This window comes from Sturnira hondurensis, unplaced genomic scaffold (genome assembly GCF_014824575.4).
Source record: "Sturnira hondurensis isolate 20B ecotype Veracruz unplaced genomic scaffold, ASM1482457v3 Scaffold0011378, whole genome shotgun sequence".
Taxonomy (NCBI): Eukaryota; Metazoa; Chordata; class Mammalia; order Chiroptera; family Phyllostomidae; genus Sturnira; species Sturnira hondurensis.
In genome coordinates this window covers 354,772-379,407 of record NW_028084009.1, presented here as the reverse complement: position 1 = coordinate 379,407, position 24,636 = coordinate 354,772, and the positions used below count along the sequence as shown (strand labels likewise).

The 24,636-nt window shown below is 43.7% G+C and overlaps 1 protein-coding gene across 1 annotated transcript in view; it reads right to left on the bottom strand.

The window, feature by feature from the left end:
* Positions 1 to 3,806: 3,806 nt before the first annotated feature.
* Positions 3,807 to 24,636, bottom strand: part of ARFGEF2 (ARF guanine nucleotide exchange factor 2) — an 89,829-nt gene continuing 68,999 nt past the window's right edge. Inside the window, exons 31-39 of the mRNA XM_037059852.1 lie at positions 22,708 to 22,843; positions 21,531 to 21,669; positions 21,377 to 21,431; positions 17,940 to 18,054; positions 14,882 to 15,012; positions 11,650 to 11,818; positions 10,288 to 10,426; positions 7,891 to 8,008; positions 3,807 to 7,334 (exon numbers count right to left, since the gene is read on the bottom strand). Coding sequence (XP_036915747.1) covers positions 7,158 to 7,334; positions 7,891 to 8,008; positions 10,288 to 10,426; positions 11,650 to 11,818; positions 14,882 to 15,012; positions 17,940 to 18,054; positions 21,377 to 21,431; positions 21,531 to 21,669; positions 22,708 to 22,843 — 1,179 coding nt within the window. The 3' untranslated portion in view covers positions 3,807 to 7,157. The remainder of the gene's footprint in view (positions 7,335 to 7,890; positions 8,009 to 10,287; positions 10,427 to 11,649; positions 11,819 to 14,881; positions 15,013 to 17,939; positions 18,055 to 21,376; positions 21,432 to 21,530; positions 21,670 to 22,707; positions 22,844 to 24,636) is intronic.

The following is a 24,636-nucleotide window of genomic DNA, read 5'->3' as shown; positions in this document are numbered from 1 at the left end:
TCAGACTGTCAGCTGATTTCTCAAAAGAGACCTTACAGGCAAGAAGGGGCTGGAAAGAAGTATTCCAAGTCATGAAATCCAAAGACCTACAGCCAAGATTGCTTTATCCAGCAAAACTTTCATTTAGAATGGAAGGACAGATAAAGTGCTTCTCAGATAAGGTCAAGTTCAAGGAGTTCATCATCACCAAGCCCTTATTATATGAAATGCTAAAGGGACTTATATAAGAAAAAGAAGATGAAAAATATGAACAGTGAAAGGACAGCAAACTCACAGTTATTAACAACCACACCTAAAACAAAAGCAAACCAAGAGGACAGCTAGATCAGGAGTGGAACCATAGAAATGAAGAACACATGGAGGGTTAGCAACAGGGGAGTGGGAGGAGAAGAAGGGGGGAGAAGGTACAGAAAATAGCATAGACAGTAGGTAGAAAACGGGGGAGGGCAAGAATACTAGGGTAAATAAGGAATCTAAAGAACTGGAGACACGTGGTCATAAAATAAAGGGGGGGAATGGTGGGGGGTGTGCAGGGTGGAGGAGAATGAAAGGGGGAATAGAACAACAACTGTAATGGTATAATCAATAAAATATATTTAAAAACAAAACAAAAAACCAAACAACAAAAAAGAACTAACATTTGTTGATGGTTTACTATGCTCCAGACACTGTAAGGAGTGTAAAGACACCTTCTTGCCTGTAAGGTCTCTTTTGAGAAATCAGCTGACAGTCTGATGGGAACTCCCTTGTAGGTGACTGTCCCCTTATCTCTTGCTGCTTCTAGGATTCTTTCTTTCATTTTAATCTTGGCTAATGTAATTATGATGTACCTTGGTGTGTTCCTTCTTGGGTGCAACTTCTTTGGGACTCTCTGAGCTTCCTGGGTTTCCTGGAAGTCTATTTCCTTTGCCAGACTGGGGAAGTTCTCCTTTATTATTTGTTCAAATAAGTTTTCCACTTGTTGGTCTTCCTCTCCCCCTTCTGGTACCCCTATAATTCAGATGTTGGAACACTTAAAGATGTCCTGGAGGTTCCTAAGCCTCTCCTCATTTTTTGAATTCTTGTTTCTTCATTCTTTTCTGCTTTGTCATTTTTTTCTTCCTTCTGGTCCCCTCCCTTGATTTGAGTCCCAGTTTCCTTTCCATCACTATTGGTTTCCTGTGCATTTCCCTTCATTTCAATTAGTTTAGCCTCCATATGTTCCTCTAATTTGTGACTATAATGAACCAGTTCTGTGAGCATCCTGATCACCGGTGTTTTGAATTGTGCATCTGAGACGTTCGCTATTTCCTGGTCGCTTAGAGTTATCGGCTCTGGGGCTTTGAGTTCTTCTTGAGCCATATTTTGGACTGTTCATGCCTGTTACGTATGAGGAGCGGAGCCCTAGGTGTTCACCAGGGCGGGGCAACTCAGTCGCTGGGTTGTGACGCTGTATGTGGGGGCGGGGCCAAAGAGGAGCAGTGGCGGTCCCCTCTGCCTCCTCCTCCCACCGGGGCTGCGTGGTCCATCTCACTGCTCACTCCTTTGCTGGGTTTATCTACGCGGGCGAATGTGCAACGATGCTCAGCCTGTCCTGCACCCTCACTGAGTCCTCGATGCTACCCAGGCTGCCTGCGCACCTGGGTCACCTGGGTTGGGGGATCCTTCCTGCCCGACCCTGCTCTGCTGCTGGCTCCACCCCTTATCGGTCTGGGTTGATTGGTTCGTTGTTGTCGGACTTCCGTATACTTCAATTTTCTGTTCTTTGGCTGCATCTTTGTTTACTAAACCTTTGTTGTATTCAAACTTGGTTGTGGGAGAAGGCCCAGTGTTTCCACCTACGCCTCCATCTTGGCAGAAGTCCTCAAATGTTAGTTCTTTAAAAAGTGGTGTTAACAGCCTGCTTATTGCTCATGCCCCAAAGGCCAAAAAGTTAGCCCAAACCCTCCTGGCTCCAGGAAGCTGGAGTTCTTCCTTCCAGCTTCCATGACCTGTCCTCTGGCTGTGCCTGTTGGCAGTGCCTGGGTTTTGCCTGTTCCTCAGGAACGCCTAGCACTCTGGAGGAGAAAGTCAGTGTGCCGTTGTTTGAGCTGAAAGTCACTTAAGCAAACATGTTTACTAGAACACCTGGTTATTTCTCTTTTAAAAATTTTTCAAATACAGTTGACATTCAGTATTATGTTAGTTTCAGGTCACGTGAGTATTTCTTAGACATAAATCCAAATACACTCTTGAAGCAAATCTGAATTAGATTAATGAAGAGGAGGCTGTAGCAGCTTTAATGCAGAGGGTGAGGGCCTCTGGAAAAAATGAAAATTGACTGTGATAAAACTATGCTCAAAGACTCAATCTTCAGCTGAACATCAAACAAGGCTAGCTTCTGCCTGGAAATTGGCATTTACAAAATACTAAAACCATTTCGGCAGACTCCTTGGGGCAGCCCCACCCTCGTTCCTTTCCTGTTGCTGTGGGTGTGTAGTTGCATTTACTAAGCTGGAAACTCCCGAGAAATGACACAACCCACGAGGACAATTTAGCAGACTTCTCAAACTGGACGACAGGCGTGTTTACATAGGTTTGCAAAAATTCCCGGGAACCACTCTGGTCCTTTGAAGAAGTACTTTTGCCTAAAATGTGTTCCAGCCTGTTGGTAGGATACAAGTGCAGTATAATGCTGCTACTACCTTTCAAAATGCTAAAATATGTAGTACTTTAAATAAAAGTGGAGCTTTATTTAAAGCCCTTTCCCAACCAGTGACCTCCGCAGGCGCTCTCCTTCATAAGAGGGGTAAGTAGAAGTGGCTTTTCTGTGTGAAAGAGACCAAAGAAAGCTGAAAGCATCCGCCACAGATGACCTTGTAGGTCCCACTACACCAAACTCCTTAGACACAGAGGAAGAAGGCATTTTAGTTCAAGTCTTTTCAACCTGAACCCTGCTGACACTGGGACTGGGTAGTTCCTTGTGGTGGGGGGTATTTGGGGTCAGTGTCAAATTCCACTCCTCCGTTCCAGCTGGGACAACCAAAAATGTCTCCAGACACTGCCACTGTCGCCTGGGGGCAGAATCCAAAGCCTCTGCTCCAGATACAACCCAGGCGCCATCTGCCCTGAAGCGATGGACTCTTACGAAACCTTTTCCAAAAGAAAGGGCTGTCCTCTCGCTCTTCACTGGAAGCACCTGAAAGGTAGTTCCACAGAGCGTAGTTGTACTCCGGTGAGTTAATCAAGATGGCAACGCAGCAGTGAATTTCAGCAGTGGAGTATTTTAAGTACGATAATGATTTACAACTGTAGATCATTTCAGAAAGGCTGGAATTTGCATTCAGAGTTTACTGTCTTCGTATGTGGGGGCCCCGCGTGAACCTTGGGAGCGCCTCCCAGTCAGTGACCAGCTGGCTGCCTCTGCAGTCTCATCCTCACTGCCAGCAGGAGGGGGTTTCTGTGTTGTTTAGGGAAGGAAAGCACTGATCAAACTAATGAGTGCAAGTAGATTCAAGAGATAAAGAAAAAATCTCATGACTGTATTTCTTCCCCTTCCCTGAGTGAGGGCAAGGAAGGGGAAAAGGGGAACCGTACTCAAAAGAAACTGAACTCACAATTAATATTCTCCCATTAATGGTTATACTTGTTAACCTAGAAGCTTAGGGCTGCCATAAGAACAAATGATGTCTTGATGTACAAATTCATTACTACATTAGAAAGTTTTACTTTTTAAAACTTTATTGATTTATCACCTGATTAAAGCATGGGATATTTTAACAGTATTATACATAATATTTTTACATAGAAAACTTTACATAGCGTTTTGTGTTATATAATTCTGCTTATTCTTTCAAAAATGTATACATCCATTGGGCAAGGAATGCTTTTCATTAAATTACCAATATTAAATGCACTTAATCATCATGTAGAGATTAAACAAAAGTAGCTATTAACGTTTAGGCATTTTAAGGAGGTAAAACATACATTTTGCACATAAAGAAATATTTGATGCAAATATGCAGATAAAATTTTTTAAAAATTAGAACACTGACGAAAACTACACCTTTGATGAGTGTCTTTTTTGGAAAGCAAGGATTTCCAGATAAGTTCATTCTTTTAAATACTCAGCTTTGGTTTCTTTGTTTCCCAAACTACAAAGCTGCTGACAGCAAAACTCCAGGGTGTGCGTTTCAGGCCTGTCTACCGTAACACAAACAGGGAAGAGAACTGAGAAAATGCAGTATCGAGAGTCCAGCATCTGTTTAAACCAATATCCATCTGCATCCTGACAACAAACATTGGAACATGATGGTCACACTTGTGCTCGTCACTGGCTCCTTTAATAACTATTAAAGACTACTATGTGTGCAGCCACAATCACAAAAGAACAACAAAACACCTCAGGGTTTTGTTTCTTTGTGTTTTGTACAAAAGTCACCTGTCGGGAAAAGGCCGTGTCTCCAGCTGCTGGTACACAATTCCCACAGCACAAGTTCTTTGGTTGTAGGCCAGGAGTACTGGGGAGAAAGTGTGTTTGAGTCTGAAGATGCTTATTCGAAATAACATCTCCCACCTGTTTGTTGTCAAGATACCAAAGCTGGTGATTTCCATACAGGACAATGAAGAAAAACAAATCGCTCAAAGCAGCAGTATTGTACCAAAAACCCTCTAGAGACTCAGCACATATAATCAACACTTGAGCGTTCTGAGAAAGAAGTAAGGCCTGGGCACGGCTCCCCCTGCCCCCCGACTTTGTTGACGATGGGTGGGGCCCTGGTGCGGTGCTGCCGAGTCACACCCCCTGCTCACTAGGGTCTGAGGGGCAGTGTATCAGGAGACTGAACAGATTCACTCACACAGCGGATTCGGGCTGAATGGCTTATTACTGGAGGTAAGGGCCTGCTCTGCAGGTCCAGGCCGCCGCCGAGAAAAACCACCCCAAATAGTTTGACATCCAGTTTTTAAAAGTCCATGCTGGTACAGTTCAAATGCCTCATTCAGAAAACAGAATCATTTAAAAGACAAAGTTAAAAAGGAATGAAAACCTGAATGTTTCGGCGTGTAACAAAATGCTACACCATTTCTTACTCTGCAAACGGAGACGAAAATGAAAGAGGAGGCAGGAATATACTGGAAAAGTCCTACAGTCACCTTTGATGAAGAAAATGTCACACGGCCACCTCAGAAGGAAAGGAAAAATCTCAATCAGGGACGCAGCTGTACAGAAAATGTAACAAACACGCGTGTCCCCATTTACACCTGTAGTACAAACATCGGTGGGGATGACTGACCTGCCGAGGTTGTGACGAACCACGGTACCCGGGAGGAAGTCTTAGAACGCAGCCTCTATGACGCAGTGCCAAGATGTTACGGACCCCGGACAAGTCAGTCAGCTGTGCTAACATTTTCCATTCAACAGTAAAATACTCTCCCGTGGTCCCTTCCTGCTAAGTTATATAGCTCCTCCTAAATGTATGTAAATAACACAGAAACATAAACTTGTGTTTTTTTCTTTGGTAAATAAATGAAAACACTTTGGGGGGAAGAAAAGTAGACAGTGAACTGCTGGCCTGAACCAAACATTTCTCAAGGCCATTAAAAACAAAAACATTTTAGAAATTGGTTTCTTGGTAAACAAAAGCACCAGAAATCCTTCTCTATAGAAAAAAAATATTTGATTTTATAGATAGGTTCCCAACTTACTAACTTCTAAGGCACCAGAGTTGACAAAGATACAATCCAACTTTCGGGACTAAAGGGTGTAGGTAGAAGTCTGAATGTTTTAACAACTCTGTGTAACGCTTTTACTAATGCTGAATGCTGCTCTAGGTGAGCAGAGGATGAGGGCAGAGAATGAAGAGTGTGTTCTCTCGCTCAGACTCAGAATAAATTAACTTCCAAATACAGTGCTCGCAGGCTCCGGGCCACATTTGTATACCGCCCACTTTCGCATAAGGTGCATCAGTATTCAGTTCTGCAGCTAAAAACACTGCACCATCATTAACATAAAAAGGGCCTCAGAATCTAACCTTTCAAAGAATTCAGCTCCTCAGCTCAGATGAACAGAAGCACTGGGCACATGTCACCGCCTGCCAAGGTCACAGATCAGCTGGCCCCACAGCCACACGGGCCTGCTCTAGTCTCGCGCACTCGTGTGCCGGAGGAGGTTCGCAGAGGGAACTCACGCACAGCCCCCGTCCCTCTCCAGGGCCCCTGGGTGGGGCCCATGCAGAGCAGGGATACTAACAGTGGCTACCCTCACTCTTCTGAGATAAAAGTAAAAAGTTTACTCCAATATAAATTAACTCCATTAAATTACTACTTCCTTTTTATTACCACTTTCATATATTAGATTTTGGGGTGTGAGATGGACATGTACTTTGGAAATTCTAATTAATACCCACCCACCACAAGTACTTCCAGGAAGGCTAATCGTCTCATTCACTTTCCTACCTCTTCCTGTAGGCGTTTTCTCCCCAAGTTCCTAAAACGGAGAATCGGGAGGCACTACATTTTCTTTAGCCTTGCAAGCTCTTACTTCTACCTTAATAACTAAACTCTGCCTTCAATCAAATCTTCAATAATATATTTTTGTAAAACACTAAAAATCACTCAGACATAAACGACGGGAGAAGAAAAACCCTGTCGTCCCCTACCTTCCCCAGACTACTCTGACTACAGCGGACTCCCCAGCGACAAGGACACTCCCACTTCGACAACACACTCAAACAACACAAACCCAGCGTGGTTTAGGTGGCACTTTGCCTTTACGAGAAATTTTATTAACAGGCTCCCTAACAACCGCGGCCCTACAGAGCCGTGTCCAGTGTCTCCGAGGAGCAGCCCCTCCTCCCACGAGACTCGCGCAGGCAGTCGAAGGGCTTTCCTGGGCGAGGCCGGCGTGTGCAGCGACGGGCCGACAGACAGTTCAAGCAGTAAAATGGAATGACAGAGATGAAACAGCTCCCCACGTACTGTGTCAGCTGGGTCCGCAGCCAGTCACCAAACCCCACGCACGCCTCAGTCAGGGGCTCTACTGGGACCAGCGAAGAGGCCATCTTGATCCAGACCATTCCGGGCTCCAAGATGCTGACTCCTTGTTTCCATGACCTGCTCCTTCGGCGACGTGCCGGGCGTGCAGAGGCGGCACGGTGGACGTTCTGCAGAGAAGCAGCAGGGGCCCGCAGGGGCCAGGGCTACCACGTCGGTGACAGGGTCCCTGGTACGTGTGCTGGCTCTTCTGGAATCCATATCTTAAACACAACACCTATCCGTAGGAAGAACTTCCGCAGAACGGCTCGAAGCTCAGGAATCAGGTCAAACTGCATAATTTCACACAAGTAGGGGTAGTACTTTGAAGCATGTGCTTTAAACTTGAGTGGGAAGAGAAAAATAGAAAGTTAGACATTGAACTATTTTTTGGCAATGTGTTTTCAGAAGCATTCATCTTACCCTGGAACTTCTCGCAACACTGGTGTTTTTTTTCTTGCTATTTGCTATTAGAAAGTTGGGGCAAAAATGTGCCAACTAAAACTTCACTATACTTGACTCCCAGCCCAGATTACCCGGGGACAGCCTGGCCACCAGAGCTGGCTTCAGTTTCAGGAAAGCCAGGTTCCCAGGCCTGCGCCGGCGCCGCCCGCTCTCAGCCCCCCTCCAGCACTGCCACACCGAACGCCACCAGGGCTGTTTAAGAGCCCCCGGACCTGGGCTCAGCGCCGGCCTGCCTCGGCCGTGGCTCTCCGAGAGAGAAAGCCCACGAACCCGAGACATCCACTGTCGGCAGTGAACTAACTTCCCTCCAATGCCTCTAGGATGGTGCTAGTCGTGGGACCATCCTTGGGAGAATTAAGACAATAGTTACCTCCAACTCTGAGGAGAAAGCCAGCCCAAACCTATGTCCTAGTGGAGACAAGAGTTTGTTTATACCTTTTCATCGTTTACTTTGAGGGTTTTGGTTAGAAGTAACAGCAGGAGACTCGTCCAGGCCTCCCGATGGCTTTCAGAGTTCACCGTGATGAAGTAGGCCAGAGCTTCACTGCACACGCTAGAAGAATCAGAGAGGGGGGCACACGGAACAAGAGATCAACACCTCACATCCTGCTGGAGTGGAGAAGGCTTTATTCTCACAGTGAGTATTTACTGAGCACCTGCTCTGGCTGTGCCATTTTGAGCAAATTGCTGAGCCTCAGTTTCCTCAGCTGTAAAATGGGGATAAACAATGGTACTGAACTCAAGGGGCTGTTGTGAAAATTAAATGAACTAAGTATGTTCAATGGCAGCTGAGCTGAGACCTGGCATGTAGCTGAACTCAGTGCTGGCAGCACAAAAGGCACACGGCTGGTTCTCTGTAGTTAATTATACCCTACTCTTCTCTCCTTGTATCACACACAATTGGTAACAATTTTATGATTTTTTAAAATGTTTTATTTATTTATTGTTGGAGAGAGGGAAAAGGAGGGAGAAAGAAAGGGAGGGAAACACTGATTGGCTGCCTCCTGCAGGCCCCCAACAGGGGACCTGGCCCACAACCCAGACTTGGGTCCTGACTGGGAATCGAACTGGTGACCCTCCAGTTTGCAAGCCAGTGCTCAATTCACTGAGCCACACCAGCCAGGGCAAAAAAAAAACTTAATTATTTTTTTAGCTTTTTAAAATCTTTATTTATTTGTCTTTATTTTTTAAAAAGATTTCATTTTTATTTTTAAGTATATTTTATTGATTATGCTATTGCTGTTTCCCCAATTTCTCTCCCTTTATCCCCCCTCCGCCCTGTACCCCCCAACCCTCCAGCATTCCCCCTTAGTTCATGTCCATGGGGTTGTACATATAAGTTCTTCGAGTTCTCTGTTTCCTATACCGTTCTTGAGCTCTCCCCATCTATTTTATGCCTACCAGTTATGCTTCTTCTCCCCTGTACCTCTTCTCCCTATTCCTCCCTTCCCCCTCCCCACCGAAATCTCTCCGTGTGAGGTCCATTTCTCTGATTCTGTTCCTATTCTAGTTGTTTGCTTAGTTTTTGTTTTTGTTGTTAGTCTTTTCTTTTAGGTTCATTTGTTGATAGTTATGAGTTTGTTGTTATTTAACTGTTCATAGTCTTGATCTGCTTTTTCTTAGATAAGTCTCTTTAACATTTCATATAATAAGGGCTTGGTGATGATGAACTCATTTAACTTGACCTTATCTGGAAAGTACTTTAACTGCCCTTCCATTCTAAATAAAAGCTTTTCTGGTTTTTAATGGCTGCATGATAGTATTCTATCATAGTTTATACTGTAAAATAATGTCATAGTTAAGCTGTTTTAAATTTTTTCTTTTTATAGGTAAATTGGCAATTGATATTATGTGTGAGAATCCTGGTTCCTATTTTTAAGATATTTTCTTAAATAGATTCTTAACAGTGGAATTAATGACTCAAAGCCACTGACCATTTCTCGATTCCCTATATATAATGCCACCTGCTTCCCAGAAAGCGCTGCGGCGTGCGTCTTACCACCCGGGGGGACAGGAGCAGCAGGGTGCATTACTGTCTCCAAACCCTAAAGGTGTACAGGGGCTCAGACAGCACCTTTCTCACAGCTGCCCAGGAAGCTGGGTGGCAAAATCTACTTTTCTGTCTAGGGAATCTCTCAATGGCATCTCCCTGTCTCCCCATAATCAAAGTAAGTGTTTTCTGGTATCCATATGACTCTAATACATTCCTCTTGGAAAGAAGAAATGATGGGATGTTAGGGCTGACAGTGCTTGAAAGAGAACCTAGCAAGGACTTTACTCCAGGCCTGTTGACTCTGAGTTCAGAGCACTTTTCACTGCTCACGTTTCTGTACCTTAAGAAATCTATAAATTAAAGAAACGAGGCCCTGCTGTGTTAAGGGCATTAAGAAACATGAAATGGAAAAGTCACCAAAAAGGACCTGACTGGGTAGCTCAGTTGGTTGCAACATCATCCTGGTATGCCAAGGTTATGGGTTTGCTCTCCGGTCGGGGCATGTACAAGAAGCAACCAGTGGGTGCACAGACAAAGCAAGTGGAACAACAAACTGCTGTTTCTGTCTCTCTCAACTAAAAAAATAAAATCATATTATATTTTAATGAATTAAGTACTGAGTTGTATTTTATTAAATCTTGTAATTAAATCAAGAAAAAAAATTTTTAAGTAAAAAAAAAAAAAGAAAAGGAAACCCACCATAGAGAAGGAAAAAGCACGAAGGAAAACAGTCTGCGAGGGCCTCAGGGCGCAGGTACTTTACTCCTACCCCTTTCAATCCACAGTCCTGCTGTAATATGTTACAGATGAGAAATTTAATCGGAAACCGATTTTCTTACTTTAAAAGTCGCTGCTGTATTTCTCCCCAGGAATCCCTGCGATTCTCGTCGACATACATTCGGAACAGGATCCTCAGACAACAGGCCAGGCTGCTGGTCTCTTGTTTCAGAAGATTGGGCTTAGACTTGCCCTTAAAACCTGGAGGTCAGAGAGTCACTGAGATTACGTAACGCTTCTACGGTAATGCTGAATAATCATCTAGAAACCTAATCTAGTTACTTTAAAAAAATACTTGAACTACTCACATTCTCACTACGGCTCAACTGTGACAGCAAAGGTAGGCAGCTCGTCCTGGCTGCAGGACACACCTCGTCCCCATCCCCAACTTGTCGCCCCTCAGACTCTGCCCGCTGGNACAGGCCAGGCTGCTGGTCTCTTGTTTCAGAAGATTGGGCTTAGACTTGCCCTTAAAACCTGGAGGTCAGAGAGTCACTGAGATTACGTAACGCTTCTATGGTAATGCTGAATAATCATCTAGAAACCTAATCTAGTTACTTTAAAAAAATACTTGAACTACTCACATTCTCACTACGGCTCAACTGTGACAGCAAAGGTAGGTAGCTCGTCCTGGCTGCAGGACACACCTCGTCCCCATCCCCAACTTGTTGCCCCTCAGACTTTGCCCGCTGGCTGGCGAAGCCCTGTGTCAGCTTGTCAAGTGTAACAGGGCTTCAGAATCCTGGCTTGTCACGAGGTTTCCCCCCAAAGCACATACAAGAACACATTTTGGGAAAGCACTGCCAAGTGAACACAGTGGTGTGCAAACCACTCTCACAGGCAAGACCTCACTACAGCCCAAGACCCAGCACACTGGATATTGTACAGTCCCGGAGAAAAACGAGATTAAAAATTCTAGGTTCACATAGGCATCTGGGGATAGTAATGATACAAAAATATACAAAGTGTCACTTTTGTGCAAAAGCTCAAAACCTGAGCCCCCCACCATCACCCGAGGATTTGTGTCTGTATTTTTGGAGGTGGAAAAGAGAGAGTCCCTAAAAGCTTCAGAAAAGTGTATGAATGCTTTCTGTTTCTCCTAGACTACACACTTACTGTGTCATCACATTTAACTACATAATTTTAATCTAATGTAACATTTTTTGACTTGCTGCTTCCATTCGATTCTCTAACTTTCAATTAGTTTTCCCATCAAAAACTCACTGAGCATCTCCCACGTGCCAGGCAATGCTCCTGGTAGTGGGATAAAATCTACCCAGCATTTCCTTTCTTTCTCCCTCAAGCAGGAAAATACCTGGTAAGTTATTCCAGCCACATCTACAGCATCAGGACTCTCCCAAAGGCTTTAAGGTTTCAGGATGACGACCCCTGTGGCCACTTTCCGGTCTGCTGTGTGTCCTTACCTGCCCGCCACAGGACAGTCCGCTGCTCGTAATTGGAGTTGAAGGCTTTAGAGAATGAGTGGGACTCCTGCAAGCAGTCCAGCAGCTTGAAGAGGTGCTGGGAAGACATGCACTTGTACATGCCCCGATCCTCCGTCTCTATGTGGATGTCCGCATCCAGCGTGTCTTGCTAGAGCAGGGAGGACAGAGAGCTAAGTAAAGGAGAGGGAGGGGTTCCGGGCACTGTGGTATCAGACAAGGGCAGTCACAACTCTCCAAAACTCTTCCTCTGTGTAAAGCACACTTCAAGCCTCAGCACTCGGAACTATTTCCCACTAGGCTCTGCTCGGTGGCTGGGGAGAGCGCCCTGCGCTCCTGCATGACGGTGGGCTTTGCTGGCCAGAGTTCCAGTTTTGTAGGTGCCGCCTTCACAGCGCGAACACAAGTGTGTGTTTCTCCAACTGTTCTACTACGGGGTTGCACTGTCCTCTTTATCTTATAAAGAAGTTGGAAAATGACCAAGTCAAACAGTAATACTGTGATCGAAGGTGTAAGTCTCAAAACATACTCACTGAAAGATAGAAATTACTAAGCAAAGCCCAACTGGACTGTTTGAGCTTCATCAGGTGACCAATGAGTTCAAGATCAACAACTGTGTTTTCAAATATGAAGGAGAAAAAACTCCTCAAGACAGATACGAAATGCTAGAATTGTCTGATTGTACATGTTGCCTAAAATGGGAAGTCTAATCAGGGATTTTATATTTCTTGAGCCCTCGAGGAATGGCCCACACCCCTCGGAAGCCAGGGTCTCGGAAGGACAAAAGGGGCAGAGTTTGCAGTACTCTCCAAAGTGATCTACTGAGTCAACACAATCCTTATCAAAATGCCAGCTGACTTCTTTGCAGAAATCGATGAGCTGATCTTAACATTCATGTGTAAATGCAAGTGACACAGAGTGGCAAAATATCTGGAAAAAAGAAGAGCATTTGAGATCTTGCTTCCTGGCAACGTTATCAGTTTGACTCAAATAAACTATTAACAAAAAAATTTTTTTAAAGCACCACAAAGTTGGAAGACTCCTATTTCCCAATTTCAAAAATCAATAAAAAGCTGCGGTATTCAAGACAGTGTGGTAATTGGCATAAAAACAGACACACAGATCTATGAAACAGAACTGAGAGTACAGAAATCAATCCTTGGGTTTATGGTCAAGTAATTTCCAACACTGGTGCCAGAATAATTCACTGGGGAAAAACAGTCTTTATAACAAAGGGTGCAGGGACAGCTGGATATCCATGTGCAAAAAAATAAAAGGTAAACCCCTTAACTACCATTATATAGAAAAAATTAAGTCAAAAATGGACCAAAGACCTAAATATAAGATCTAAAATGATAAAACTCTTAAGAGAAAACACAAACCTAAATCTTTGTGACCTGAATTAAGACAATGCTTTACTAGATCTAACACTAAAAGTATAAATTCCTAAAGAAAAATAGTAAGTTGAACTTTTTAACTAAAATCAAAAACTTTTGTGTTTCAAAGGACACCATCAAGAAACTGAAAAGAAAATGCACAGAATGGGAAAAAACAGCTGCAAACACATGTCTGACAAGCGCCTAGTGTCCAGAATATACAAAAACTCTCACAATTTTGCACTTCAGCAAAAAAAGGATAAATAACCGAATTTAAAAATGGGTAAAGGATTTGAGCAAACCTTTCTCCAAAGATATAGAAACGGTCCAGAAGCACAGAAGATACTCAGTATCATCAGTCATTGGGGAAACAAAAGTCAAAACCACAATGACACCACTTCACACACCCACTGGTGTGACCGTAATGACTTTTTAAAAAGACAGTAACCACCATTAGTGAGGGTGTGCAGAAACTGGAATCTTCACACACTACTGACGGGAATGTAAAACAGTGCAGCTGCGTTGGAAACAGTCCCTCAGCTCCGCAAGAAGGTAAACTTAGAGTCACCATATGAGCGAGCAGCTCCACTCCTAGATATGTACTCAGGGGAATTAAAAACGTGTGTCCACATGAAAACTTACATACAAATGTTCACAGAAGAATTATTCACAACAGCCAGACAATGCACAAAAACCAAATGTCCATCAGCTGGTGAATGGATAAACATAGAAGTTGGTACAGCCATACAATGGAGTATTACTCAATCATGTATAAAAATAATGAAGTACTTATACAGGCCACAACATGGATGAAACTGGAAAATATTATGCTAAGTGAAAGAAGCCAGACATCACAGCCCACTTATCATATGATTCTGTTCAGATGGAATATCCAGAGTAGGCAAATATTGTACACAGAGACATAAAGTAGGTTTGATGGGCTGTTGCTAAGGGCTGGAGCCAGAAGGGAATGGGAAGTGACCATTAACGGTTAGGGTGTTCCCTTTTGCAGTGACAGAAGGAATTCTGTAATTAGACAGCTGTGATGTCTGCATAACTTTATGAATATACTGACACCACCCAATTGTCCCCTTAAAAAAATTTTAAAAGCCTTTGGGCTGGATCTAGCCCACAGATGTGTTTTGTTCATCAGTAATTACAGCACTTAAAGAGGTGATTTCCTATATGAAAAAAATCTTGATCCGGGTTCCTCTTGAAACCTGGAAGACCCTTACGACCTAACACCCCTTGCCTCCAAAGCTGGGGGGTGGCCTCAGCTCTGACTGGTCTGGAGCTCTCTGTCACAGCCCCACCCAGCCTGCCCCATGCACCCCGGATCTGCTAGCCCCTGAGGCACTTAAATTTGAATCCCAAAGTGTAAGGTTTTGGACACTTACTCTCTATTTCCAAGAATATCATGTATATAGATTATATATACAAAACAAAAACAACTTTCTCAAGGAAAAACTAGTATTGTCGTCCACATACATTTCTCTCTCAGTGACTTATGGTTAAATTATTCACAAATTACGAGGAATAGTCCCCATGATTAATAACATTCAAGGTAGGGGGGTGGCATCTGAACAGTGGTATGCTGGTAAACTGGCTCTCTGGGGAATAAAAGAAAAAAAAGCCCTGATTTTAGAGTTCGCCGATTTCTGTGCTATAAACACTTCCCTCACAGCCATGTCAGATTACCGACACGCTGCTGAACACGGGCTGGGGAAGAGATGGGCCTGATGGGCTCGCGGGCCGGTACGAGCGGGCTCCAGCACAGCCCTGCCACCTGTGCCACCTCCCACCAACAGGGGCGCCCTTCTCGAGGCGGCTCTTATTACCTGGGCAGCAACCATGTGCTCTGCATCTTCCTTTTTGCTTGTTGCCGGGTAGAACACGATATTGTCAATGGTCTGTATCAATTCCAACTGGACCACACACTTGATGAGAAGGCTGGCAAACAGTTTCTGATCTATATTAGATGATAAAGATTAACCCTAACAATGACTTAGCCGGTTTTAATATTCCCTGGGTTCCTACTATGTGTAGGCATGGTTCGTGACGCTGTGGCCCAATAAGGAAAAAGCTGGACGAAAATGAACAGACTCCCCTGGCAGAGACAGACAGTGAGTGAGACGTTTAAGTGTACGACGGAGTATGTCGGATGATGAGGACAGGAGGTGGGGGTGAGGTGGGGGAGACGTCAGGGTGGGGCTGCATGTTGAAACAGCCCGGTCAGGAAAGGGCTCCCTGCAAGTGTTGTATCTGAGCAGAGGCCTGAAGGAGGAGTCGGCATGGAGTCTTCGAATAGACCACTCCTTCGGAGCTGCTTGGGACTGTGCCCCACACCCGCCACAGGCTCCTGCAGTGGCCAGACTCTCCAAACAGGTCTGAACCTCAGTCTTGAAGGGCGGGGCTCATTTAGTTCTTCGTTCTGGATCGCTTTCTCTCCACCTTGGAGGCAGGACTGCTCTGGATGCAGAAGGAAAACTTCTGCGTCCTCTTCGATGCCTTTTATTGGTTAGCCATCTTTGACTAGTTCACAGTTCTTTATGTAGAACTTTCCCTGTTCAAACGATTGGTTGAATCGTTTGACTTCTGCCTACTGACTAGACTGTGACTAGTTCTGCATCCATCTCTTCTTTCTGCCCCTGGGCTCAGGGGCAACCCATGGCAGGCACTTCACAGGTGTCGGCTGACTGCACTATGGTAAAAGTAGAGACTTCTTCTTCAACTTATTGTTATAGAGTCAGAATGTAAAAAACAGTAAATGAAGTGTTTAATTTAGTGATGGCCAACAAGGAAAATGGGTCATCGTCAAGGTTTTGAAACTGGCTATGATATAGTAAGATATATATAGTAAGATATATGCTATGATATAGTAAGATCTCCAAGCAGAGTTCCCTTTAGTTAGAGAAGAACACAGCGGAGTTGCAAAGTCGGCACTTACACCAATTCAGCTGTGCCACCTTGGGCCCAAAAGGAAACAAGGGGAGAAGACAACACACGTGGTATCAGAGATTCTGCATGCGCTCCGCTCACTGAGGTGGAGCCCAGAAGGGAGACTGCGTGAGAGATGGGGAGACAGGCACTGTTCCCTGGAGGGAGGGCCGGGGTCTCAGTGCCAGGTATCTCTCTGAGTCCAGGTGTCGTGCTGCACTGAGAGTGGTTCGGCACTTGCCCCCTACACACCAGCCAGCCCTTTAACTGGAGCTGATGAGGCGGCAGGGCTCAGGTGCTCACAGACACTGGGGGGAACCGGTGTGCTGCAGTGTTGGGGACAGTGCTCCAGTCCCCAGCATGGTGCCTTTTTAGTGGATTTCAAGGGTGATTAGTTTTTATGCCTTCCGAAGATAATAAACACACGTGGTTGCCTAACATGCTGCTTCTGAAGTTAATGGTCATGTTAACACCCACAACCTGGCATGTGTGGAAGAGCGAGGGTCTGTTATGAAGAAAAACAATGGGGCACACGACTTTAAAAAGAGCAGACTCACACCAGAACAGTTAGTTCTGATTTCCAGTCAGCCCAAGTATGCCTGAATCACAACTCTGCTTCATACTGTGGGTCATGCCATTAGCTTAAGTCCCAGGCCACTCAAATGTAAAACAGTACCACCTCAGGGGGCTAAAAAAGGACTACAAGAGGTCACACACATGAAATACACTGTGGAGTGCTTGTTCGCAGCGACTGGCAAACCTACTGTTCTTTTTTTATCCTCACTCAAGGAGTTTTTTTTCACTGCTTTTAGAGAGATAAGAAGGGGGAGAGAGAGAGAAATATCAATGTGAGAGAGGAACATTGATTGGTTGCCTCCCAGGACTGGAATCCACATGCCCAGACCCTGCATCTGAACCAGGGATCATACAGTCCCAGGCCAGGGATCAAACCCGCAGCCTAGGTATGTGTCGTGTGCCCTGGCTGGGAATCAAACCTGCAACCTTTCAGTTATGGGATAATGCTCCAACCGAGCCACACTGGCCAGGGCTGTAAACCTATCTTTTTTTTGACAGATAGTAGTAATACCATAAGCCACATTAAGCCACAAGTTGAAAAAGTAATTCGAAACTAATATCCATGAAAGGGATCTCTGAGACATAAAGAGCTCCCTCAAATCAGTAAAAAAAAAGAGCAACAGTCAATACAAAATGAGCAACAATTACGAACAGATACTTGATAGAAAAAAAATAGACCTAGTTCTTAAACATCTTAAAAATGGCTGTCGCTCATAATTAGAAAGCTGCACGTTAAAATGACTCCAAATACAGCAAACACCACCGAGGCATTCCCAAAGGTCATGTAAGCAGGTATAACCTTGACGGGCAGCAATCTGAAATGATCTGTCAAAGTGGCCAGTGCACTTATCTGTTAACTCAGCAATCCTATTGCCAGGAATTTATTCCACAGAAAAATTCACAAATGACACATGTGTTAGGTGATTCAGGCAATACTGTTTGTAACAGGGAACAAGTGGGAATAGTGTAACTGTCCATTAGTATGGACCTAATTAAGCAAACAGCAGCACATCTAAAGCCCGGAATAATGTATAATAGTATAGAACGACGTGAAAGGTCTTGATTTATTTTGAATGAGCTCTAAGACATAGTAAGTGAAAACATAATGCACAGCATTCATAATGCACAAAAAGGAGAAGAGAATGCATGTTTTACGTATGAATGTACCCGTGTGCATACGAGCGTACATTTCTGGCACGTAAACCAACGTCTCTGGAGGGGGCATAAGAAGCTGGTGCACTGGCTGCCAGACAGAGGAGCTGCAGACCCAGGGCCGGCGCAGAAAAAAGGCTCACCATGCTCACTCTCCGGTGCCTCTGGGTATCTGAATCACGTGTCTCACCTACCTAAACTCAGCAAAAACAATAAAAAAAGGGGCCTTACTTGCATACGGTCTACCTTTCCAGCTCTCATCGGTGGGGTTAGAGAGTTGGCTCTGGCCCCTCTCGGAGGCGTTTTTATCTACGCTGCTTAACGACTGGAGGTCCAGATCCACATCCTGAAAGTAAACCAGAGAGAGATACGGCGTTCACGTCTCTGCATCTGCAAAGCGGTGCCTGGGCAGAGCGGTGCCTGTTTGAACACTAGGGCCCCACCTGAATGTGTGTGTCTTGCTCAGCGTAAAGTGTGACTGCAGTGCACACTTCACGTGGCACCTCCCAGAGGGTGCACAGGAGAGACTGCAAGTTTCAATTACTCCTCCCTCCACTGAAACCTCCCATTTTCTTACTACAACTTAGAGGGCATTTCTCGACATATGATTTAACAATGAGCACAACCAATTTTTAATGAGATCTAGTTAAAAAGTAAACTGGTGCCATGGCTAGCTGACAACAGAAGACAGAGCTCACTGGCTATGTACGATGTCAAAGGGGCACTGGACTTGCCGGGGGGTCACTTTGTAAGTTGCACAAATGCCTTTCCACTATGCTGTATACTTGAAACTAATGTAACACTGAATGCCAACTGTCACTGAACAAATTAAAAAAATAAGGTTATCAAATGAAAATACAAACAAGAAAAAACCCACCAGAGCGTGTTTAAGCAATGGGCTTTATGGTTAAGTTGTTATATCCCAAATGCCTTTTGAAATCTAATGCCCTTGTTGTTATCTGGGAATAGAAGTTAACGTTACAAACACCCATGTAAACCAAACTATTTGAAAGTGAGACATGAATTGGAACTTCATGTGGCTTTGCACAGAAACAACTATTACTTCATAGGTGGAGAGGAAAGCACTCTTTATTTAGAAGGATAACAAATAAGGATAATCACACTGAAGTGTTAGTCATAACAGCGAAGTACCAGAATCGACCTGTACAACACGGGAGAATCCACTAAATAAATCGTAATAATGTACTGCTACTGAAAGGCTGTTCTCAGAGAATATAACTAGAAATATTTTGTGGTTTTATTGAGGTGACTTCTTTTCTTAATATTGGGTTGGTCAAAAAGTTTGCTTTCTCCGTAAGCTGGCTCCAGTAGTGCTTAACTGTCTTTAACTTTATTCAAAACAATTTTGTTAGACTGTATTGCGACAGCTGCCATATCAGTGTGCATTTAAACAAACTTACTAAAATTGCTGACTTTTTGTATAGCCATTTTAATATTGAAGATGGAAGAAAATACATTATATTTTTGGCATATTACACTTTATTATTTCAAGAAAGGTAAAAACGCGGGGACTTCCGCCGAAATGGAGGCGTAGGTGGAAACACTGTGCCTTCTCCCACAACCAAGTTTGAATACAACAAAGGTTTAGTAAACAAAGATGCAGCCAAAGAACAGAAAATTGAACTACACAGAAGTCCAACAACAAGGAACCATTCAACCAGACTGGTAAGAGGGGCAGAGCCAGCAGCGGAGCAAGGTCGGGCAGGGTCGGGCAGGAAGGCTCCCCTGACCCCAGGCGCCCAGGCAGTCAGGGTAGGACCCAGTGAGGGCACAAGGCGGCAGGCTGACCGTGGCCACACATTCATGCACAGATAAACCAGCAAAGGAGTAAGCAGTGAGCAGTGAGACAGACCACTCAGGCCCCAGCAGCGTGAAGCAGCAGAGGGGACCGCCATTGCCCCTCTTGGACCCTGCCACCACATACAGTGTCACAACCCAGTGACTGAGTTGCCCTGCCCTGGTGAACACCTAGGGCTCCGCTCCTCATACATAACAGGCACAAACAGTCCAAAATATGGCTCAAGAAGAACTCAAAGCCCCAGAGCCGATAACTCTAAGCAACAGAGAAATAGAGAACCTCTCAGATGCACAGTTCAAAACACCGGTGATCACGATGCTCACAGAACTGGTTGCTTTTAGTCACAAATTAGAATAACATATGAAGGCTAAATTAATTGAAATGAAGGGAAATGCACAGGAAACCAATAGTGATGGAAAGGAAACTGGGACTCAGATCAAGGGAGTGGACCAGAAGGAAGGTAGAAATGACCAAATAGAAAAATATGAAGTAACAAGAATTAGAAAAAAAACGAGGAGATGCTTAGGAACCTCCAGGACATCTTTAAACATTCAAACATCCGAATTATAGGGGTATCAGAAATGGAAGAGGAACAGCCATGAGTGGAAAACTTATTTGAACAAATAATAAAGGAGAACTTTCCCAGTCTGGCAAAGGAAATAGATTTCCAGGAAATCCAGGAAGCTCAGAGAGTCCCAAAGAAGTTGGACCCAAGAAGGAACACACTAAGACACATCATAATTACATTGCCCAAGATTAAAATGAAGGAGAGAATTCTAGAAGCAGCAAGAGATAAGGGGACAGTCACCTACAAAGGAGTTCCCATCAGACTGTCAGCTGATTGCTCAAAAGAGACCTTACAGGCAAGAAGGAGCTGGAAAGAAGTATTCCCAGTCATGAAATCCAAAGACCTACAGTCAAGATTGCTCTATCCAGAAAAGCTTTCATTTAGAATGGAAGGACAGATAAAGTGCTTCTCAGATAAGGTCAAGTTCAAGGAGTTCATCATCACCAAGCCCTTATTATATGAAATGCTAAAGGGACTTATCTAAGAAAAAGAAGATGAAAAAAATGAACAGTGAAAGGACAGCAAACTCTTAGTTATCAACAATCACACCTAAAACAAAAGCAAACCAAGAGGACAGCTAGATCAGGAGTGGAACCACAGGAATGAAGAACACATGGAGGGTTAGCAACAGGGGAGTGGGAGGAGGAGAAGGGGGGAGAAGGCACAGAATAAGTAGCATAGATGGTAGGTAGAAAATAGATAGAGGGGAGGGCAAGAATAGTAGGGGAAATATAGAATCTAAAGAACTTGAGACACGTGGGCATAAACTAAAGGGGGGAATGGTGGGGGAGGGGGTGTGCAAGGTGGAGGGGAATGAAAGGGGGAAAAAGGACAACTGTAATGGCATAATCAAAAAAATATATTTTTAAAAAAAGAAAGGTAAAAATACAAACAAGATTCATGCAGTGTATGGTGTGTGAAGTTGATGCTCTGTGGGTGGGTGGAGCAGCTGCGGTTGAAATGACCAAACTGAGGCATTAACTGAGAACAGTCAACATTATACTGGGCAGGGGATGGGCGACACGAGAATATCCAAATCAATCAAGTTATTGGTAAAAATGAAAAATGTATCTTATACTTTACGGAAAAAACCATATGGAGTCTTTGGCCAACCCAATACTTTTCTGTACTTTCTAAAAAAATGCAAAAATAAAGACACAGTTTTTAGATCTTATAACTTTTTTACTTATTTCCCATCGGGAAAGCATAAAGTCTTTGGGCTGCTTACTTTTCCTATTACTATAAAATGAGATCAGAGAAAAGAGAGCAGAAAAACCTCACCCAGTGTTTTTCTGATGAATCCTCCTCCAGGCCTGCAGGCCTCCACGTCAGCAAACTGGAGAAAATGCAAGAGAAGGGAGATGATCACTGTGAGAGGCGACGCCGAGCTTTAAGACACCCACTGAACACAGAAACACAACAACATAACACTTACACGTGTGGAATGGTTGTTTGGAAAATATCCATCATACAACTGCATGTTTTATCCCAGACGTCAGGACTGAATTTTTCCCCATTGGATATCACTAAATTCTCTAAGCAGTTTGTACCTGATCGAGCCAACTGCTCATTATCTGCAAGACAAAACAATATCATCACCAATTTCAACTGCAGTTTTGATCCCAACCAGATCACCGGTGCTTCGTGCTGTGAGGTGGAGACTGTGCGGCTGGAGGTCTGTAGGCTAATTAATGAAGCGCTACTAAAATTTTATGGTTTGGCCCTGACTGGCATAGCTCAGTGGATTAAGCGTGGGCCTGTGAATCACACAATTGAGGTTCGATTCCCAGTCAGGGCACAGGCCTGGGTTGCAGGCCAGTTCACAGCAGGGGACTCATGAGAGGCAACCATACATTGATACTTCTCTCCTTCCCTTCCCCTCTAAAGATAAATAAATAAAATCCTAAAAAAAATTTTTATGGTTCAAGTAGGTTATAAAGAGGAGAAATTCCTTACCATGGCTTTATGGCCAGGGATCAAAGAAGGTCAACATTTTGCTACCTAATTCCCTGGCTTCTTGTATGAGATGTGGTAAAAGGCGGTGGGAAATATCGGAACAGTGTCTCTGAAGATTCAGTCACTCCAACTCTACTTTTCCAATTTGCCAGCTAGGTGTCAACTGTTTTATCATTTACTATTTTAAGACTGAGACACTTTTTGAAAAACTTATCTAAGTTAGGCTCCATCCTAATAAGCCAAAACTATCTACGGCACCTGGGTTTACCATGCTACCTGGGTATTTCCCCGACACGCGCCAAAGTGAACGGCTAAGCGCTCAAACAACGTCCACTGATGCAGCTATCGATCCTGACTGCACAGCACATTTAAAAAAATCTTCACTGAAGGATATGATTTATTATTTCAGAGCGAAATGAGGAAAGAGAGAGGAAGAGGGGAAGAGAGGGAGAGGGGGAGAAAGATGGGGGGAGAAAGATGGGGGGAGAAAGATGGAGGGAGAAAGACAGACAGACAGACAGACAGACATGGATGTGAGAAAAATCGGTAAGTTGCCCCTACTCCTCGGCATTATGGCCATGCTTTTACATATGGAAAAAATTAATCTCTCACGAAGGACTATGTCAAGATCAATGACACATGGAGACATAGAATACCTTGTTTTACACACCACTGCAACTGTGCAAATATATCAGAAAGAAGAACTTCATTCAAAGCTTCGTAAAACTGGGTAAATACATCACAAATAGCATAAAGTGCGTGATTACAAGTTGTTGTCATCCACTCTGATTTCTGGAAAAACAGTAAAAAGATAATGTTTAAAAGCCACGCTCTCTCATACATCATTGACAAACCATTCTGAAAAGCAATTGGCAGTATGTGTCAATGGTCATAAATGTTCACACCCACAGATGCAGTCACACTACTTCCAGGGATGAACCCTAAAAAATGATCAAAGATTGGTGGGTGAAGGTTATGTGTATCACACTGGTATTTACATACTATAAACAAAGATAGAAACTAATGTCTAGCAATGTGGCAATTAAATTGAGTACATCCATATGACAGAATATTAAAGTTATTCAAAGTGTTACTTACAAAAAAGTTCAATGAATTGGAAGAAATGAATATGAAGTTATGCTAAATACTCATGCCATACATCAAAAATTTAAATGTTAAAAATGAATGATCAGATATCATCCAAAGAAGATAAAGAAATGGCCGATATTTACATGACAAGGTACTCCACATCACTAATCATTGAGAAAATGAAATCAAAGCCACAATGAGGTACCTCCTCACCGCTGTCAGAATGGTATTATTCATCACAAAGGTGAGAGATAAATGCCGGCCAGAGTGTGGAGAAAGGGGACGCTTGTTGGTGGGACTGTAACCTGGTGCAGCCACTGCAGAAAACGGTATGGAGGTTCCTCAAAACATTAAAAAAATGGGACTACCATATGATCCGATAAATTTTACTTCTGGTGTATGTCCAGAAGGAACAAAATCACTGTGCTGAAGAACCACCTACACCCTCATGCTTGCAGCATCATGGTCTACAGTAGCCAAGACACAGACACAGCCTCAGTGTCCATAACATGAACAGTTAGAGAAAATGTGGCATACATACACAGTGGAATACCTCTCAGCCACAAAAAAGAAATAAATCCTGCCATTTGTGACAACATGAATGAACCTTGAGGGCATTATGCTAAGAAATAAGTCAAAGAAAAATACTGACTCTGTAATCTCACTATTGCATGGACTCTTTTTTAAAAAGATTTTGTTTATTTATTTTTAGAGAGAGTGGAAAGGAGGGAGAAAGAGAGGGAGAGAAACACCAATGCATGGTTGCCTCTTGTGTGCCCCCTACTGGGGACGTGGCCCGCAACCCAGGCATGTGCCCTGACAGAGAATCCAACTGGCGACCCTTTGGTTCACAGGCCAGTGCACTCAATCCACTGAGCCACACCAGCCAGAGTACTATTATATGGAATATTAAAAAAATATATCCAAAAAGCCAAACTCATAGAGAAAGAGATCAGATTTATGGTTACCAGAAGTGATGGATGGGGACTGGAGGAATTTAATAAAGAAATTTTATTAAAGGTAGAAATTTCCAGTGGTGAGATAAGCAAGTGCCGAGGGTGTGACGCACAGCAGGACGACTGCAGGTAACAATGCTGTACGGTAGGTACATTTGAGAGGTGCTGAGAGACCCTAAAACTTCTAACAAGAGCAAAAACATGTTTTTTTTCTTTTGTATCCACACAAGATGATGGATGTTAACTAAACTGATTGTGGTGATCTTCTGAAAATATGTTAAGTCCAGTTATTGTACTGTACACCTTAAACTTACAGTGTTGTGTGTCAATTATGTCTCAATAAAGCTAAAATAAAAAATAAAAATGAGGCTATATGATTACCAAAAGAAATATACAGATTTATCTAATCATGAGGAAAGGAAGGATTGCTAAGCATGATCCCCAAAAAAGTGGAAACCATACAGACAGATTTGGTTACTTAAAAGCTAAAATTTTCCAAAAAGGAAATGAGAAAACAAACTGGGCCAAATCATCTGAAAT